At 41.1% G+C, this 20,616-nt stretch overlaps 1 protein-coding gene across 4 annotated transcripts in view; it reads left to right on the forward strand.

The window, feature by feature from the left end:
- Nucleotides 1-20,616, forward strand: part of Heatr5a (HEAT repeat containing 5A) — a 106,840-nt gene that overhangs the window by 27,294 nt on the left and 58,930 nt on the right. For all 4 annotated transcript variants that reach the window (XM_057782434.1, XM_057782436.1, XM_057782435.1 and 1 more), the window contains exons 8-14: nucleotides 1,002-1,257; nucleotides 2,238-2,393; nucleotides 4,701-4,951; nucleotides 7,556-7,667; nucleotides 14,900-15,052; nucleotides 16,000-16,099; nucleotides 19,390-19,499. In XM_057782434.1, the coding sequence (XP_057638417.1) occupies nucleotides 1,002-1,257; nucleotides 2,238-2,393; nucleotides 4,701-4,951; nucleotides 7,556-7,667; nucleotides 14,900-15,052; nucleotides 16,000-16,099; nucleotides 19,390-19,499 (1,138 nt within the window). The remainder of the gene's footprint in view (nucleotides 1-1,001; nucleotides 1,258-2,237; nucleotides 2,394-4,700; nucleotides 4,952-7,555; nucleotides 7,668-14,899; nucleotides 15,053-15,999; nucleotides 16,100-19,389; nucleotides 19,500-20,616) is intronic.

The raw sequence follows: 20,616 nt of genomic DNA on the forward strand, positions 1-20,616 counted from the left end.
CTCTGTGTTTATGTATGCTCATGCAGTACAGTTCAAACAGTAGTACTTATTATTTAATGTGTCAAGATAACATGATTTTAACCCCTACAAGAGATTATGGCATGCAGTCTATATTTTTGCTCTGTAATTTTTCATCCTAAACACAAGTTTTAAAGCTAAATCCTTAGAAAGATTTCTCATAATAAAACAATGCAAAAGCCACTGCATCCTCCTCCCAAGTCTTTTTCCTAAGCGTCATGATTCGGGAAGTTCATGCTGGACTGGAGGTGAAGCTCAGCCAGCAGGTACACTTGCCTGCTGCGTACAAGATCCTTGGCTGAATTCCCAAAATTTACTATGTCCAGCCAAAACTGAAGTCTTTGCATGCTGAACATTTTAAATGAACAATTTAAAATAAACTAAAAATCCACCTGCTTCCTGATGGATTGTGCTGGGTGGCCAGCTCCTGAATGTGCGAGCTCCCAGCGTGACTGTAAACTGTTTGCTTGTCAGTATTGCTTGAGAAGACTGCTGTCTTTGTACCTGGAGTCAGGAACCGTTAGCTGTCTGGAGAGAAAGAGCAGCAAGATCGTCACTGCAAACTCTCCCTTGCGTCTATAACAGTCCTTAGGGGTTACAGTGTTGGGGGGTAGCTCATACAATGTGCTCCTGTGTTTGAATTCAGCTTGCTTGATCAGAAGGTTAAATAGCCTCCAGCCTTTGTTCCCAGAAGCTAGGGACACATTTTACAAAATATTTGGCAGTTTCTCTCTACTGAACATTAAACAGAGCCTGACCAAGGTAGAAGAGAGGTGCCGTGTAGGTGGAGTCCACATTGAGATACTGTCTCTTCAGTCTTGCCACAAACAAGCACTCACGCTACACTAACGTCTGCCAAGTGACTAAGTCAGAAAGGAATACGATGTGTGGGGGAAATTCTGCATATTTTTGTGAACAAAAAGAAAATGTTAATTTGCAACTGAAATGATTGAATTTTGAAGATGAAATTGCTTTCTTTTTAGGCTTACGTGGTATTTGTTTCAACATTAGGAGGAGCTTGGCTAGAGAAGAATTTTGCAGTGTTTCTTTCTCATACACTAAGCCTTGTGTCCCAGTTGAATTCTAAAGCCACCCAAACTCAGACTGATGCTGTCTGCTGTCGCCGTTGCGTTTCATTTATCCTTCGAGCGACTGTAGGAGGCCTTCTTGGAGAAAAGGCTCAAATTGCTGCTGCGAAGGATATCTGCCAGGCCATCTGGAAGCTAAAGAAAGTTGTGGGTATGGATCTGCTAAAAGAGACTGGCTCACCAGTATCCGACACACCACCCTTTGAAAGAGCAGGGCTGCCGTATTACTATAACAAAAATATTTTTAAAAACAGTTTATAGAAAAATACATAGCTCAATGAAAACAAAAGAATGAAAAAACCAGTTTATTCTTTATTCATGTGTATGTATAGCCATATTCACGTGTGCCGTGTACACACATGTATGTTGAGTACCCAAGGAGGCCAGAAGAGAGCATCAGAGAGCCACCTGGCATGGGTCCTGGGAACCAAATCATCTGGAAGAGCAGAAAATGCTTTTAACCACTGAACCAGCCACCTCTCCAGTCCCATAACAAAAACTTAAAAGCTGGTCATGATGGTTCCTATACATCATGCAGGCCGCTTCAGGTTATACATTGTCCACTCTGATCACCCTGATTACACTTGGTCTTGGCTAAAAGGTGGAGAAGTATTAATCCCGAGTTTTCTTTCCCATTGTCCATAGCTCACAGGGTAACAAGGGATCTGATCGTGCTGCTTGAACTGAATCTTAGTTCAGGGGCTGGAGAGTTGGCTCAGTGGTTAAGAGTCTTTGTTGTTCATACAGAGGACCTGGGTTCAATTCCCAGCACCCATGTGGTGACTCATACCTGTCTGTAACTCCAGTCCCAAGGGATCTGACACCTCCATCTGACTTCAGGCACCAAAGCACATGTGTGTTGCACACATATGCATGCAGTCAAAGTGCTCAGATGTGTAAGATAATAAAATCAATGATCTAAAAATTTTCTTTCAAGATTTATCTTATTTCAAGGTCAGTTAATTTCCTGTGTGATTGTGAATGTAAACATTCCCCTTACCCTGGGTTTCCTACTGATCAAGTGGGTGCTGGATTTCTTTGGCTCCTGTGCTTTTTGCTCTTATCACTGACTTCCTATTATGACATATGTTTATAAAAGTGATGCGTAAGTGATTCCCGTGTTTCCGTCAGATGCTGTGTTGAGTGATGGTAATTTGGAAACCCGGCTCAGTTCCACGGATGTAGCAGCCAGCCAACACGCGCTGGTTTGCGCATTACAAGAACTTGGAAATCTCATACACGGTCTTGGCACTACAGCCGCACCTTTGCTGCAGGAGTCCAGTACAGGTAACTGTTGTTTGTGACTATCTCGATACTGTATTCCACTTGTACTTGAGGAGGAAATCTCCTTCATATGGTAAGCTAGAGCAAACATAAAGCAGCCTCATCTGGTGGCTTAGAACCACTGGGTAACGCTAGGCCCAAGGGGTCTGATACCCTCGTCCTGCCATAACACACACACACAAAGTAAAACTTTCAAACAATAAATAGATGTTGTCCTCTTTTTTAATGGCTGCTGCCTTTTAATCTACAGCTGTCCTAGTCTGCAGCTGCAGCTCCACTGCTCCCAGCAGAGGCTGCAAGAGCCTCAGGCACCAGCTTCTTCAAAACTACTGAGAGAACTTTTCTAAATCTCTGTCCCGCTAAAGAACTCAGATTCAAAGGTTGAGGTAGAATCCTGCTTCCCAGAGAGGCTGAATAGCAAGCCCAAGAAGTCCTGTGCTTTTTCTCGCCCCTCATAAACCCTTCTCCGCCTGACTCCTCCCTACAAGTTCCAGTCAGCTCATCGCTGACTCAACCTCTGGACTGCAGGTGAATTTTATTTAACCAAACGCATCTTTGCATCATTAAGCAAATGTTCAGAAATGTTCCAGAGTATAAATAAAAGTAACACACCTTAAAATAATATTCTACAACAAACTGATGGATGGGTGAATATCTGAGGGGCTTTCTGAGTTGTTTTGTTTTAATTTGGTGGTTTGTTTTAATTTGGCCATTTTTCCCCTTTTGTAATTAAAGGTTGTTCTCTGGAGAGGTGTGACAAGATGCACACCTTTAATCTCAGAACTCAGAAGGCAAAGGCACCATAGTGAGATCCTGTCTTTACAAAAAGACGAAAAAGTTATTTTCTAATTCTCCTCACTCCTCTTTCTAAAGACGTTTACTGTGATGGAAAAACTTAGAAGAAAGCCTAGCCCCTTCTCTGCTGCAGTGGAAACCATACTATCTGTAGGGTTCCTCTCGTGAGTGCCTCAGAGACCTTTATATAATAAGTAGTCTTTTTCTTTCTGATAATAATTTTTCATATTTTAGAATAATTTGTCAACATTGTCATATCTTCAATAACAGGAAGTCAACTCCTTTAAATTATGCAGAGTTCACAGTTGTATGATTACCACCCCTGCTTTAACTACAGGATGTTTTTATTACCCCAAAAGAGAATCTGGCCATGGCCATGCCAGCCTGCTCTTCCCAGCCCTGGTGAATGCTCCTCCACTTCCCAGTGCTGCCATCACCTACTTAGGGCGTTTCGTGTCATGAAACCCTGTGAGACGTGGTCTGTAGTAACTGGTGTCTTGTCTATAGTCCTTCTTGTGGCTTGTTCTTTGTCATGTTCCTGCCGAGTGCCTTTGTGTTTACATCATATTTGTGTCTGCAAGCTCTCTAAATTTCTATAGCAGTCAGCAGGAAGCGTCCATGTCTCAAAAGTCTGTCTTGAATCATAATAAAGAGAAACTTGTGCTGTTCACTGTACTTTGTCGTTGTGTGATGAGTTAGCGATGAGACCACCGAGGTCCTGGTGAAACCTCAGTTTTAGAAATTGCTCTCGGATAAGAGCCATGCAGTAAATAAGAAACATTTTACCATGTCTGTAATGTGCTGGAGAGAATTTTTAGAGGAGTAAGGAAGCTGGAAAGACGACTTAGAGGTGAAGAGTGGAACCCTGAGTTCCAGCCCAGCACCCGTGCAGGAAGCTCACAACTGCCTGTAACTCCAGCTCAGGGGATCAGTGCCTCTGTCCTCTGCAGCACCTGCACTCACACGAGCACACACATAATTAGAAACAGTAAAACAATTTCTCCTTAAAAGGGGGATTGGGCAAGGTCTGACTTCTTAAAGGTGGTTTTGTTATGTACTGGTAATTTTTGTTACTAGTACAATACTGAATTACAAATGATCTCAAGGTAAAATATGAAAAACATCAAGAAATAAAAGTTTTCCTTGTGTATTGACTTGGCATAAACCTATTTTAATGAGCTAATACTAGAAGTGACCTCTCCATTAAAAAACAAAAACAGGTCAGTGGTGCTACAGGCCTTTGGTCCCCGTATTCGGGGCAGAAGCAGGTGGATCTCTGAGTTCAAGGCCAGCCTGGTCTGCAGAGTTCCAGGACAGCCGTGGGTATTACACAGAAAAACCCTGTCTCAAAAAAACAAAAAAGCAATTTTATTATATCTCACTTTTTTCATTGTAATTTGGCTTTTCATAGAAGTGGTATATTTTATATACAGGTGGCTATCTATTCTTTTGACTGTCTGATGGCTTAAATGAGTTCTGTCTGTACACATAAGTTGTTTTGCTTTGTCCCTCCAGGCCTTCTGGATGGCGTCGTTTCAATGACTCTGCACCCTAGCGTTTCTGTTCGACTGGCAGCAGCTTGGTGCTTGCACTGCATTGCTGTGGCGTTGCCTTCCCAACTGACACCTCTCTTAGATCGTTGCCTAGAACGGATCGCCACACTTAAGTCTTCACCGGAAGCAGTGACTGGCTTTAGTTTTGCTGTGGCGGCTTTGCTCGGTGCAGTGGCACACTGTCCTTTAGGAATTCCTCATGGAAAGGGCAAGGTAAAGATTTCATTCTCTATGCAAAGATACGTTCAGATTTTCCTGAAAATGGGTGGCTGTTGGTGTGTCCCCAGTTAAAGTCGTGTGGGACAGCTGTCTTAAGCAACTGCCTGATTACTCCTCATGTTGAACACTAACAACTGTCTTTCTGGAAAATGATGGTTGTCCGCACTTTTCTCGGGGAATACTTGCTGACCTAGAATGCAGGACTCACAGATGAGTATTTGTGTAGTGTGCGCAGGTCCTGGCTTTGACCCCACTAGGGTGGGGGAAGGGTTATTTCCCATGCTTTTATAGAAGGATCTCTCTGTAGTAACAGACTCTGCAGTGTATCCAGCCTTGCCATGTATGTCTATTAAAATTCCACTGAATACTCTGGCTTCTCAATAGTGCATACATTTCTTGCTCTTTAAAAATACCACTACAAGCGCTCGAGAGATAGCTCAGTGGTTAAGAATCCTGGCTGCCCTTCTAAAAATACCACTACAAGCCTGACTGTGCTTACCTGTAAGGCCATAAGGATCAGGAGTGGGGAGTAGCCTGGACTATTTAGTGGAATCCTGTCTCAAAGAAAAAAAGTAAAGTACAAATAGACTTATGAAAGAATACCTGAGTGTCATTCAATAAACTTAGCTATTGTTAATATTGGTGTCTTCTGAATTAGTTTACATATAGTTGTATAAAGTAGATAAGTAATTAATATTTTTAGGAGCTAAGATTTTTCCATATAAGAAAAAAAGATGATTGCTATAGTTACAGAATCAAGAAAGTTAAATAGCCAGGCAGTGGTGGCACATGCCTTTAATCCCAGTACCCAAGTGGCCAAGGCAGGTGGATCTCTGTGAGTTCGAGGCCAGCCTGGTTTACAAGAGCAAGTTCCAGGACAAACTTCAAAGCTACAGAGAAACCCCATCTCGAAAAAACAAAAAACAAAAAAAAAGTTAAATAAAAGTTCATAAATTAAATTGAAATTATCATTATGAACTCATAATTTTATTTCTTTGAAATAAATACTTACAGTCTCATTCTTTCTACTAAACGCCTAAAGCAGTAATTAACCAGTAACAGGAAATATCTTAGTGATGAAACTGAGATGTCTTTTTCTCTCCCCTCCAAAAGTAGTCAGGGTTCAGTGTGGTGGTGGTGTGTGCCTTTAATCCCAACACTCAGGAGGCAGAGGTAGATGGATCTTTGAGGCCAGCCTGGTCTACAGAATGAGTTCCAAGATAGCCAGGGCTACACAGAGAGATCCTGCCTCAAAAAACAAACAAACAACAACAACAACAAAAAAAAAGGAATCGGTTCTATTCAAAAATTCCAAACATCTCTTTTTTTTTTTTTTTTTTTTTTGGTTTTTCGAGACAGGGTTTCTCTGTGGTTTTGGAGCCTGTCCTGGAACTAGCTCTTGTAGACCAGGCTGGTCTCGAACTCACAGAGATCCGCCTGCCTCTGCCTCCCGAGTGCTGGGATTAAAGGCGTGCGCCACCACCGCCCGGCTCCAAACATCTCTTTAATATTATCAGTGTCATTATAACAAACTAGGTAACTACTTGGAGAAGTACCTTTTTAAAAATTTTCCTTTATGTTATTTGTATGAGTGTTTGCCTGCCTGTGTGTTTGTATATGTGTGTGCACCTCATTCATACCTGGTGCCCACGGAGGTCAGAGGATAGTATTGGATCCATGAAATTGGAGTTATGGATAATTGTAAACCAACATGTGAGTGCTGAGAGCTGAACATGGGTATTCTGCAAAAGCAGCAGATATTCTTATCTGCTGAGCCATCTCTCCAGCCCCTTCTCTTTTTAGTTATAATAGTGCTGACATGTTATCATCATTGTTTGTATTAATTAAGTTCATCCTCATTAATTTTGACCTCATACATGTGAAATTTCTTCACATGCTCGCTTGTCCTGATTTGACTAAGTTGGTCATTTTAGCCTTCCTTTTCTGAGTGCCATCTGAACTGTGAAGGCTGTGCTCAGCCTATGGGAACTGTCCTCTAGGAGCTGTGTATGCAGCCCCTGTGCTGCCGTCTGTCCAGGGGTGATTAGTAGCAGATTCTTTCTCAGACTAGGGACCCTTTAAACATACAGGATGCACACATTGAAATACCTGGTTATTTCCCTGTTGTTTATACCATCTGATTTAGAGACTTTTAATGTAATATTTTATGGAATCCTGCTCCACTGCTCTTGGGAGGGCCATTATGAACCTTTAAAATATCAGGTTTGTATATAGAATTTTATAAAGGGAAGCTTCTATAATGAAACTTCTCTGGTAATTACTGATTAAAGAGGTTAATTGCTTTAAGCAAAGTAAATGAGAAATCTAGACAGCAATGTTTTGAATAGCCTACAGTGTTGTCACGCATGCTTACAAAGAATTGTGCCTCTCTGTGCAGTTTAGTCCTCTAGTATTTAACCTTGAAAACAATCGTTTGTAGTTTCCTGTGTACTCTCCTCCTATTGTGGAGCCTGCACAGTTGGCCATTGTTGTACTTTATTATACATGAGTCCATTTTCCAAGAGATTGTACTTAGTTTCTTTCACTTTCCTACTAATTTGTAAGCTGATTTTTATTACTTTTTCTATACACAAACAGATTATCATGGCATTAGCAGAGGATTTGCTGTGTTCTGCTGCTCAGAACAGTCGCCTGTCGCTACAACGCACACAAGCGGGATGGTTACTGATTGCTGCTCTCATGACGTTAGGTAACAGTGCCTTGGACAGTGTCCATAATAAGGAAATTACTTTGTTTTCTGGCTCTAAGGGTGGCTTTTAGTGTATATCAGAATTTAAATAACCAAACAAACATTTATCTTACACTGGCTGTAAGAAGATGGCCAGGCTGGGCAGTGATGGTACTCCCCTTGATCCCAGCACTCAGGAGGTAGAGGCAGGTAGTGATGGAGGAAGGTCATTGGTTAATTAAAAAAGAAACTGCTTGGCCGTCATAGGTTAGAACATAGGTGGGTGGAGTAAACAGAACAGAATGCTGGGAGGAAGAAGAAGTGAGCTCAGATGCAGGGCAGCTCCTCTCAGAGACAGGCACAATGCAGCTCATCGCCAGGGCAGATGCGATGAAGCTCCGACCCAGGATGAACGTAGGCTAGAATCTTCCCGGTAAGCGCACCTTGGGGTGCTACACACATTATTAGAAATGGGCTAGTCCAGGTGCGAGAGTTAGCTGAGAAGAGGCTAGATATAATGGGCCAAGCAGTGTTTAAATGAATACAGTTTGTGTGTTGTTATTTTGGGGCATAAGCTAGCCAGGCGACCAGGAGCTGGGGCGGCAGGAACACAACCTGCAGCTCCCACTACAGAATGGCCCCCAACGTGTGGACAACTGAATCTACAGAAAGCCTGGGAAAGCTTGGGAAAGAATAGAGTAAAGCATGTTTTCTTGGTAGCAGCAATTTCTTGGGTCTGCTCTGCTTGCTAGATGCAAGCAAGTGCTCTCATCTAAGAGAGGCTTCCTGACTCAGCTTTAGCTGCAAAACCCTGCAGCTCATTAAGAGGTCCTGCCATGAACACTTGAATGGTATTGATAAAAGCTGACTGAATGCTTGTTTGTTTTCAGCAGTAGCAGGAAAAAAGCTGAGTTGTTTTAAAGTGCCGGCTTTGTGGGCCATCCTGCCAGGGCAAACTCTGACTGTTTGAGGCAGGAGGGCTGGCCGACTACAGAGAGAGGACTTGAGTGTTGTCTGTGGATATAGTGTTGCAGCTTGCTTGCTGGCAGGGACCTTGAAACGCCATAGAGTTGTGGCAATAAAAATGGCTACAGCTGTTACCTCTGCCATGAGGCTGGAAAGCTAAGGAATGGGCTGGATCCAGCCTCCAAAGCCATTGCTTTAATCCTACCCATATTGCTCAGTAATTTAAAGGCTCGTGTGGTCAGAAAAAGAGAGATATACAGTAAAGAGAGATTCAAAGACAAAGAAAACCTTTAAATGAGTTACAGTGTGTTTAAAAATATATGCAGGCTAAAAGTTAAAGTTCTTAAAAGTAAAAGAAGAAAGAGAGTAGCTGGGTGTGGTAGTACACACCTTTAATCCCAACACTTTGAAGGCAGAGGGAGATTGACCTCTGTGACTTCAAGGTGTGGTAGCACACACCTTTAATCCCAGTGCCGGGGAGGCAGAGACAGGATCTCTGAGAGTTCAAGGACAGCCTGGTCTACAGAGTTATTCCAAGTCAAAATATACAGAGAACCTGTCTCAAAAAGCAAAAAAAAAAAAAAAAAGTAAAAATAAACAAAATAGAGGTTAAAATAAAGCCGCACAAAAATGGAAAATGCAATGAAAATTTTGATGCTGTATGCTATTATACTCTCTTTGAATTGTTTGAATGCTGTGGAAAGAGCAACATCTGCTAAAAGATATTTGTTTATAAATGCTGCTGAACTAATCCAACATAGATATTTGGAAAATACCTTGGCTTCAGAATTTGGATCTAAGGACATGATACTTTGGAAAAGAGTTTCTTTTGTTTTCACAGATGTTGACACCCTGTGGATTGCATCCATCCCAATATGGTATGATAGACCACGCCCTCCTGAAAGGTTGCTGTGAACACCTTCAAAAAATTACTTCACTCAATTGACGACTGAGATGAACCTAGCACACAGGTTATACCCTGAAATATCTGATTAACAGCGCCCCCATTCAGCAGGAAGCAGTTTAGAGAGAAATAACTACGTCCATATTCCCAAATATTGTTTATAAATGTTCTTTTACATTTAAAGGGGGATATGATATAGATATGAATAATTTGCATCGGTATGGATTTGACTTTATTGATATAAATTTAAGGTCAATTTTGTTATATGTATATGTATTTCTGATCTTGACTAAGGTATTGTGATTGTGTAGTTCATGTAAAAATGTAATATATATAGGTTGTTAATAGATAATCATCTATAATAGTCAAGTTTATAGTCATGTTAGTTAGATTTTCTGGGTGTACATAGATATATTTTAGATAGGCATTCTTCATATCTTTCAAAGATTATAAAATATGGCATTTTAAGTGTTTTAATAACTTAGGGCTTTTCATGACAATGAGACACTCTGCTCCTGGCAGCACCAATCTTCTTCAAGAAGAAGATGGGCATCGAAGAGGATCCTTATGGAGTTTGATAGCCATTTGGGCAAGAAACTGCTCTTGCCTGGACTATTGTATAAACTGGACACAGAGAACCCGCAGAGAGAGGACTACTGAACTTGCCTAAAGGTGAGATGATCTTTCGGGGTTCCTGATTCATGAAGGAGTCTGCGAGACATTCTGCAGGATACAGCAGATAGTGACTGCCTTTGAAATTTCCTGCTTCATGGAAATGTCTGCTGGATACTATGGACCTGTAGGCCGAAGATGGATGCCCCAACGGTACAGAGGAACTTTGGGTGACTGTCCAGGCAGCGAGATGTCTCTGTGATTTCTAGAGTTTTGTAAGTTGCTTACTTCTCATTTACTTAGGTAATATTGTATCTTTCTGGAGTCTTTGATGGAGTTGAAGAATAGTTAGTTATAGTTATAGTTTTCCCTAGTTATGAAAAAGATAAAATAGATGTAAATATTGTAATTTTTACTTGATAACTGTTTTGTTATATGTAATTTTGCTATGTTAAAGTTAAAGCCTTCCTTTTTTTTTTGTTTAAACAGAAAAAGGGGAAATGATGGAGGAAGGTCATTGGTTAATTAAAAAAGAAACCGCTTGGCCCTCATAGGTCAGAACATAGGTGGGTGGAGTAAACAGAACAGAATGCTGGGAGGAAGAAGAAGTGAGCTCAGATGCAGGGCAGCTCCTCTCAGAGACAGACGCAATGCAGCTCATCGCCAGGGCAGATGCGATAAAGATCCGACCCAGGATGGACATAGGCTAGAATCTTCCCTGTAAGCGCACCTTGGGGTGCTACACACATTATTAGAAATGGGCTAGTCCAGGTGCGAGAGTTAGCTGAGAAGAGGCTAGATATAATGGGCCAAGCAGTGTTTAAAAGAATACAGTTTGTGTGTTGTTATTTTGGGGCATAAGCTAGCCAGGCGACCAGGAGCTGGGGTGCCAGGAACGCAGCCCGCAGCTCCCACTACAAGGTAGGTCTCTGAGAGTTCAACAGCACCCAGGGCTTCATAGTTCAGGCCAGCCAGAGTTTCATAGTGAGACCCTCTCTGAAAGAACACCACCGAAAGATACCTGACACAAACCAGAAGTAGCCTAAAGCTCAACGACAGCCTGGGTAGCATAGGATGGTCCCATCTCGAACAAACAAGAAACCAGGTGAACACTCCCTACTTTACTCCCTAAAGTATTTGCAGATATCTTCCAGTTTCTCTGCTAGACCACCTTATCGGCCATAAGTAGAATAAGTACATTTGTTCATTTTTCAAGCTTAAAATGATTCAGACGTGTCTCCGAATCATTCATGTCCATCTTTATAAGTTTCTATAGTTAGAAAGATAGGCAAGAAAACCTCTCATAGCTTGGCAATCCTGCTCCATGGCTGTTTTTTCATTCCTAATACCCACTGAGGTTCTATGCGGTGTTAAAGGGTTGGGACTTGCTTAAGTTCCATTTGCTAAACATCACTGTTTTATGGGTGTAGCTACTTACATCCAGTAACTATGAGACTTTAGATGTTACTACCCTATCACAGTTAAGTTTCTAACATGAATATTAGTGGAAGGATATGAAATAATTCATGAATTTAGGTAAATAAGTCATTGTGGATATGAAGTAATTTGATATAAAAAGAGCTTAAATAAGTAGTCTTCAGTAAAGAACAGCTTCAATATTTTTAAGATTATTAAAGAAACTTATTAGACTAAAGAATCTACTGATCAGGTTTACCTGGCTTCCTATGTATTGTGGGCTTGTTTTGTTTTGTTCTATTTTGGTTTATTTGCCCCCTGATTTTCTGCCGTTTGTGAGCTGAGTGATTGCAGGAGTGTGTGGTGTGGCTCTGGAAGTGTAAGGCTTTTAAGTATATAGGCATCTTTTTGTGTGTAGATATGTCTGTGTACTGTAGTATGGATGCCGTTCATACAGAGGCCAGAGGAGGGTGTTAAATCTAGAACTGGAGTTGCAGATGACTGTGAGCTGCCTTGTGTGTGCTGGGAATTGAACCCAGGTCCTGTGGGACAGCAGCCAATGCATTGAACTGCCTAGCCCACTTTCCAACTAAGTTATTACTCCATGTGTGTCTATGTCCCACATGCGTGCCTGCTACCTGTGGAGTCCAGAAGAGGGTGTTAGATCACCTGGAACTGGAATTAGATAGTTGTGAACCACCGTGTGAGTGCTGGGAATTGAACCCAGATCGTCTGGAAGAGCAGCTGGTGCTCTTAACCCCTGAACCATCTCTCCAGACCCCCCATACTCTATTAAGTTATTCAAAGTGGTGTGTGTGTGTGTGTGTGTGTGTGTGTGTGTGTGTGTGTGTGTGTGTGTGTTCGGTTGCAAAGACCTCAGGGAACGTCAGGTATTTCCCTCCATTTTTACACCTTTTCATTTGAGGCAGGGTCTCTTTTTGAACCTGGATCTTGTGGGCCTTTGTTGTTGTTAAGCCGGCAGCCAGCAAAGCTGGTGATCCTCCTTCCATGACACTCAGTGTTGAGTTCTAACCATGGGGACACCCTCATCCTACAGGGGTCCTGCGACCCAACTTCAAGCCCTCATATGTGTGCAATAAGAACGCTTAACCCTGAGTTTTCTGCCCCAGTAAATTCAGTGTCTTGAGAAAACATTACGCATGCAGTGTCATTGCCTGGAGGAAGGTTATACAGGGTTCTTTTCCTTGAAGCAAAAGAGAGGACGAAGCCTGACATGGCTGTAGAGTGGGCTGAGCTGGGTAAGAGGATTGCAGATTTGAGGTTGGCATGGGCTAGGGAACAAGAGTTTATGCCAAAAAGAAAGAGAAGAGAGATTGATTTGTACGTATTTATTGTATATTCATAACCACTACATAAAAATTTTAATTTCTTTTGAATATTTAATTACTGTGTTTCTTTGGGCTCGATTTTTTATGTTTGTTCCCCCCACCCTTGTGTGTGTTAGATTTGTTCGGATGTGTATGTGTGTATTGGGATATATGTATATATGTTTATGTATATGCACACTTAGAGGAAGTGAGCATGAGTGTGAACACTAGAGACTGACATATTATCTCTGTCAGTCACTCTCCGCTGTGTCTTTAGAAGCAGTGTATGTCACTGAATCTGGAGCTCACTGTTTGCTGGACTGGCTGCCAGCTCCATAAACACACACACACACACAGACACTGGGTAATACATCTTGCCCAGCTTTTTACATGGATGCTGGGCATCCTAAAGAGATCCTTATGCTTGTTCTGCAGTTGTTAACAATTGAACCATCTCCCTGGCCCCTACTCATTTCCTTTGTTACCAGCTTTTAGAATTTTCTTAAATCCTAAAGCTAGGAACTCACCTCATGGTAGAGAACTTGTTTAGCATTCATAAAGCACTACGTTCAGTACCCAGTACTACAAAAAATAAATAGATGAACTCCTAGACTCTTCTAAAGGAGGCAAGTGATAATTTTGCCTTTAAATACCATTATAAATTCATGGAATATTATATGTTTCTATGTTTCAAGTCAATGCAGTCATTATTCCTTCCCACCCTTATCATTGGCCAGCTGGAGGACTGCAGTTTGTTCATATGTCCTCTTTTCTTTCCTTTCCTTTCCTTTTCTTTTCTTTTCTTTTCTTTTCTTTTCTTTTCTTTTCTGAGACAGGGTTTCTTTATATAACAGCTCTGGAACTCTCTCTGTAGACCAGGCTGGCCTCAAACTTACAGAGATCTGTCTGCCTCTGCTTCCAAAGTGCTGGGGGGTGTAACCACCACTGCCCAGCTATACGTCTTTTTTGAGACAGGATTTCTCTGTGTAGCTGTATCTCATTTCTCTGTGTCCTGAATCTCACTCTGTAGACTAAGTTAGCCTCAAGCTCAAAGATCCACCTGTCTATGAATCTTCAGACTGAATGGGTCAGATATCCTGTCTCCACCCACCTTATATTCCTATTTCCATCTCCCTAGTGCCGGGATCAAAGACTTGATCCTCCCAAGTACTGGATCAAAGGCATGAGATCCCAAGTGCTGGGGTTCAAAGGTGTATGCCACCACTGCCTGACCTCTATGACTAACTAGTGGCTATCTCTGCCCTCTGATCTTTATGCAAGCTTTGTTGGAGCACAAGCTATATCACCACAGTAGCAGGCACCTTTACCTGATGAGCTTTCTCGCCAGCCTGTTGTTGCTTTTGAATTTTGACCTCAGAGCAAATTGCTGTCAACATTGAACACTGGAAAGCTTGGCAGTGTTGTCCGTGCCTGCACTCTTAGCACTGGGAGGCTAAGGCAGGAGGATCGTGAGTTCCCAAGTGCACATCCCAAAATAAACAGGCTAGAGAGATGGCTCAGAAGCTAGGAGTACTTGTTCTTGCAGAGGACCTGAGTTTGGTTTCCAGCTCCCACAATCGGGTAGCTCACTACTGCCTATAACTCCAACTTCAGGGATCTGCAACCTCTTCTGGCTTCCTTGGGACACTGCACTTTTATGCATACCCAAATACAGACACACATATATACTTATAATTAAAAAATAAAATAAATTTACTCTGAGGATTGTCACAATGTTACTTGTTGCTGTGGCAATTGTACCTTCCCTTTATGTGGTACTTGTCGGTTTTTTCAAGGGCATTGAAATACATTCTGCCAGAGGAGACACAGAGTTGGAATTTGACACCACAGCCCAAGCTTTGCTGCTGCATCCCTTGTTTCTTTTCTGTGCTCCAACACTTCTAGTAGTGGTTCATTCAGTTGTAGATTAATTTGGAACCAGAAAACAGAAAGATACAAAACATTGCAGTTGTGAATTAAAATACGTTCATCCTAAGATCTTCAGTCACCTTAGGTTCCTTTCGCAGGCCCTGCTGTGGTCAACCATCATCTCGCTCGCGTTCTGCTGCTATGGAAGTGTGTCTTTCCAGCATCTCCCAAAGATCTAGAAACAGAGAAAAGCCGAGGAGATTCGTTTACATGGCAAGTAACCCTGGAGGGCCGAGCTGGCGCTCTCTGTGGTAGGTTGACTGTCATCTCCCTCCTCTTCCCTTTGTCTGTAGGTGTTCTGTGTGCTTCCTTTCGCGTAAAGGACAGGGTTCTGAGTAGGGACTCCATACCTGGATGAAATTGGTTAGCTGGTGACAACTGAGAATGGCAGCCAGCCACATTAGAGAGGGGTGCCCTAGACTGATAACTATCATGTACTGGGATTAAGTGCTTGGGCCACTATGCCCAGCTTTGACTTCTTTTTCTTTTTTTAAACTTCTGAGCTCCAGAGTAAATATAGCCCCAAGACAACAGCATTTTGTTAATTTACTAATTTCTTAGCGGTCCCAGGGATTTTTTTTTAATTATCTCATACAATACATATTGGCTATAGTCTCCCCACTCCACTCCTCCTCCATTTCCCTTCAGAAAAGAGCAGGCCTCCCAGGGGTGTCAACCAAACACAGCATAACAAGATACCTTAAGACTAGGCACAAACCCTCATATCGAGACTGGACGAGGCAACCCAGTAGGAGGAAAAGGGTCCCAAGAGCAAGCAAAGAGTCAGAGACACCCCACTCCCACTTTCAGGAGTTCTTCAAAACACCAAGCTGTCAACCATATGAGCCCTGCTAGGTTGAGGCTGTGGGCCATAGTCTTGTGGTGTCCTCAACCCCTCTAGCTCCTACAATCCTTCATCCCCTTTTTGGGGGATTCCCTAAGCTCCGCCTAATGTTTGACTTGGTTCTCTGTATCTGCTCCCATCAGTTGCTGATGATGATTGGGCTTGGCACCTGTCTGTTCTTCTGCCTGGCCAGAAAGTCATGAAAAATAAAGAGATGGAAGATACTAGCTTCCTTTTTAGCATTAGAATTTCGAGATGTTTTTTGTTTTGAGCACACTTCTCTGTAACATTGCTGATGCTCTTGTCTCATGGCTGATTACACTGTACCAAGTAAATGTCTGTTCTCGTTTTCAGCTGTCAAGAGCCTCCTTTCCCACTGTGGTGATCTCCTTACTGAGGAAGTAATTCAGCGTCTTCTGCCGCCACTTCCCTGCGCTGTGGATTTGCTGACTCAGTAAGGACCAACTGTTGGGACTGGTAGAGTGTCCTGAGAGCAGTTAGTTGCCCTCTGTACGCTATCCCTAGATACATTGATAAGACAAGCCAATATGGTTGGTTATTTTTGCAGGGGAAGGCAATCATTTAGATGTGTGACTTTCCCTTTTTTTAGGCTAGGATCTTGAAATGCATATTAAAAGGGAAGGAAAATTACTTGGTGAATAATATACCTTCCATACAGGCAGATTTAACAAGAAATTAAATCTTAAGCCTGCTAACCTTTGCGGGTATGCATCGTATTGGTTTGTTAGTGCTGTTCTATGTTCCTGAGTGCTAGATGCTTGTTAACACTTCCAGGTTTCTGTGTGTTTATACTTCTCCTAAGCTGATTTAACATCTCTCTGATAAAACACGGGGAAAAGCCAGCACTTTTTATAGCATGTATGTAGGTGTGAATGAGTGAGTATATGTGTATATGTATGTAAAACTTCCAGCCATAAGCACTAATTTCTAAATTAGTAATGTATAGAGAAAAATCTTTCCAACTGTTTTTAATGATACACTGTTTTATGTATAAAGAAAAATATATTGCCGGGCGGTGGTGGCGCACGCCTTTAATCCCAGCACTTGGGAGGCAGAGGTAGGCGGATCTCTGTGAGTTCGAGACCAGCCTGGTCTACAAGAGCTAGTTCCAGGACAGGCTCCAAAGCCACAGAGAAACCCTGTCTCGAAAAACCAAAAAAAAAAAAAAAAAAGAAAAAAAAGAAAAATATATTTCGGGTATGACCTGTAAAATACAATAATAGAGTAAATGAAATTGGTTCATTTCATTTCATGATTTCAATATCATTGAATCAAACACGGGTAGAGCAGAGGCTACAAACGTTTGCTATTAAGGGCCTATTAATTTGATATTAAATATATTGAGCTTCATAGGCTATAAGGTCTGCACTGAAACTCTTCAGCTCTTACAGCTCAGAAGGAATCACATGAGATGTGAGTGGAGAGACAGATGTGTCTGTAGTCCAGCATGCTTGACTTAGAAACAGACAAACAAGAGCACAAGCAACAGACATGCCTTTCCTTTTAGGTTGTTTGTCCTCTGATTTATATGACTTTTTAGATATTTGCGATACTATTGCTATCCATTAAAATACTAAAATATTTTTTATTAATATGTTCTTAAATGTCACTTCTTTTACTTGTTGTTTTTTGGGAGGGAGGGGGGTTGAACTCACAGAGATCCATATCTGCCTTTTCTCTCAAGTGCTGGGATTCAAGATGTGTGCCACACACCAGCCCCCATCTTATATATTTTTGCTTTGATTTTCTTATATTTCAAGTTTTATTTTTTATGCTTAAATCTTTACTCCATCTTAAGTTGGAGTTTCTACTTAGAGTGAGGTAGAAGTCTATCCTGGTGTATTTATACTGCTGTGACTGAACGCCTCAGACCAGCCGACTCAGAGAACAGAAATATGTGTTTGCAGTTCTGGGAACTGCGAGTCTGCACCCAGGAGATGACAGATTAACGTCTGGTCTCCAGCATGACACCTTCTTCCTCCATCCTTTGAAGAGGGTGGATGGTGTGTGCTCATGTGGCAGAAGGAGCAGAAAGTCAAAGGGAACCAAACTGCCTTTGTCAAAACATTTCATAAAGTCACTAATCATTCATGAGGGCAGAGGCAAAAGGCCCAGCTGTAAGCGGAGACTGCTCATTTGTTTCCCAGCCACCCAGACCTGAATAATCACACAGAAACTATATAAATTACAACACTGTTTGGTCAATGGCTCAAATGTATTTCTAGCTAGCTCTTGTATCTTAAATTAACCCATTTCTGCTAATTTGTGTATCACCATGAGGCTGTGGCTTACCAAGTAATGTTCTGAGTGTCTATCTCCTTTGGCACCTGTAGAGTGTCTCCTTAACTCCTACTCTCTCTCTGTCTCTGTTCAAATTTCCTGCCAGCCTAGAGCCTCTCAAAAAATAAAACAAGAATCCAAAAGAGAAGGTTGTCAAGGATCACTTTTGATATTTTGTTTTGGTTTGGTTTGTTTTAAGACAGAGTCTCTCTATACATCCCTGACTGTCCTGGAACTCACTCTGTAGACTAGGCTGGCCTAGAACTCACAGATCTGTCTGCCTTTGCCTCCCAAGTGCTGGTATTAAAGGTGTGCACCTCTATGCCTCACCTGATACTTTGTTCTTGACAGTGATATTTGCTGTAGACTTCTTTTTAAAGTATATGCTATTTTAGTCGATGGTTTTTTAGTTTTTAAAATGAGAAAATTTTGATTTATATTGAATTGTTAAATGTGATAAACTTTAAGAAACTTACTGATCAGTTTTATGAGCTTCTGGATGTGATTTTGTTATGGGTTTCTTTATATATATACATAGGTATTCTGTCCTTTTTCTTTCTTATATTATCTTTTCCATGAAGTATTGAAATGTTATTAACCCCATAGAATAAGGTTTCATCGAGAGAGTTTATGTGTGATTGGAATGATCTGCCACATAAAACTTGCTGAGGCCATCCATCTGAAATTTCTTCATTTTTTGTTTGTTTTTTGTGGTTATTGTTGTTGTTTGAGACAGGGTTTCTCTGTAGCTTTGGAGCCTGTCCTGGAACTAGCTTGTGTAGTGTCCCTTTATTCTGAAGAAGTTTTAATCATGTTTTTTCTTGTCTTTCCTGTTGAGTCTCACTAAAGGCATACCTGTTAAGCTTTCTGAAAAATAGCCTTGTTCGTGTTAAAATTTGGTTTTTATGTCTTCATTTTCTGTAACTTCTTTTTCTTAAACTCTTGTTCTTTTTTAAAAACCTTAGTTCTTTCATGACTATCAATGTGAAGTTTATAAAATAAAACCAATGTTTATTTTACTTTATTTATTGAATTAATTTTCTATCTAATAGATCTTTGTTTCTGGCAAGTACCAAGTTGTAACTTTTGAAATTTTATAGTAGGGTTTACAGTTTCCAGTATAATAAATACTTAACAGCCTTTGAAATGAAAGCTGACTTTATGGTTTCACTTTATGAAGTCTGTCAGAAAAATTATTATTGTCGTTGTTTTGTTGATTTGATTACTGTGGCCGGAATAAAACCCAGGCCTCATGTATTAGGCAGGCACTCTACCCCTGAGCTGCATTCCTAGAATTCCATGTAGACTTACGATGTCACCTTATTTTAAAAATATAAATTAGCACTAATGTTCATTACCTTGTGTTTATATGTTGACCTGTCCTATGTTTATACATTTCCATATAACAAACACACTAAGATACACTTTTTCTTTTGTTTTAAGGCTTTCTTCAATACTAAAAACATATGGAAATTCTTTGAAAACACCATCAGTAGTTTATAGACAGAGGCTTTATGAACTACTGATTTTATTACCTCCTGAGACCTATAAAGGTATGTGCCTTAGACCAAAATGTTTTGTTGTCTGTGACCAGTTTGATAACCTAGAAATCAGTAGATGTTAAATGCTTGACGGAGGGAACGAATAGTGATGGTTATTGTTTTTTCTTACTAGAATGACCTTGAATTCCTGACCCTCCCACTTCTGCTTCCTGCGCTGGGATTGCAGGTTTTTGCCATTGTGCCTTGTGTAAAGCATGGATGATGGTGGTACACACCTTTAATCCTAGCACTTGCAAGGCAGAGACAGGTGGATCTCTGTGAATTCAAGACCAGCCTGATCTACAGAGTGAGTTCCAGGACAGGCTCTAAAGCTACAAAGAGAAACCTTATCTCAAAAAACAAAAACAAGCAAACATGATTTTAGGATAATACATTGCTGCTCTAACTGAATAATTGAAGGCATTTATTTCAGGAGTTGAAAGTTGACATTTATACTCCTGGGACGTCTGTCTTCTTTTGAATACTTAAGCCATGTTAAGTTGCATGTTACTTCCTGCATTCCTTATGCATCTACATGTTTTTGCTCATCTCCTTTTACACATTAAAGTAATACAACATATACCACATTAATTCAGAATACTAATATACAACATCCTGTCTTGACTTTCGTTATTATGTTTGTATATGTATATACCAAAGTGTTCACTATTGCCATGTGGGTTAAATGTCCTTAGAAAGAACTGCCAAAATTAGTTCATCACCATTACTCAGGAGCTATCAACTAACTCACTGTTTTATGTTCAGTGCTGCTCTAAAAATAGTAAATAACCATTACTTCAGTTACCCTAGGATAATATGATGGTCTCGTTATATTTTCCTCTCATAGTAAAGGCTTAGAGAGTTTATGAGTGTACTCAAACCCGTATCTAGTACGTGGTGGGATTGAGACTGATGTGCGAGTTTGGCGGCTGGGTTTAGTGGCACACATTCTAATCTATGAACTGGGAGCCCAACCTAGAATTAAGGAGATTGTGAGTTGAAGGCCAGCCTGTAGTGCCCTGTACTGCACAGTGAGCTCTTATCTTAAAAAGACAAACAAAAAAAGTTTTGTTTCATATTGTCCTGCCTCCACTAGAAACCTCAAAGGCAGTCCCTGCTTAGCCCAAGT

Source organism: Chionomys nivalis, chromosome 10, assembly GCF_950005125.1.
Source record: "Chionomys nivalis chromosome 10, mChiNiv1.1, whole genome shotgun sequence".
Classification (NCBI taxonomy): Eukaryota; Metazoa; Chordata; class Mammalia; order Rodentia; family Cricetidae; genus Chionomys; species Chionomys nivalis.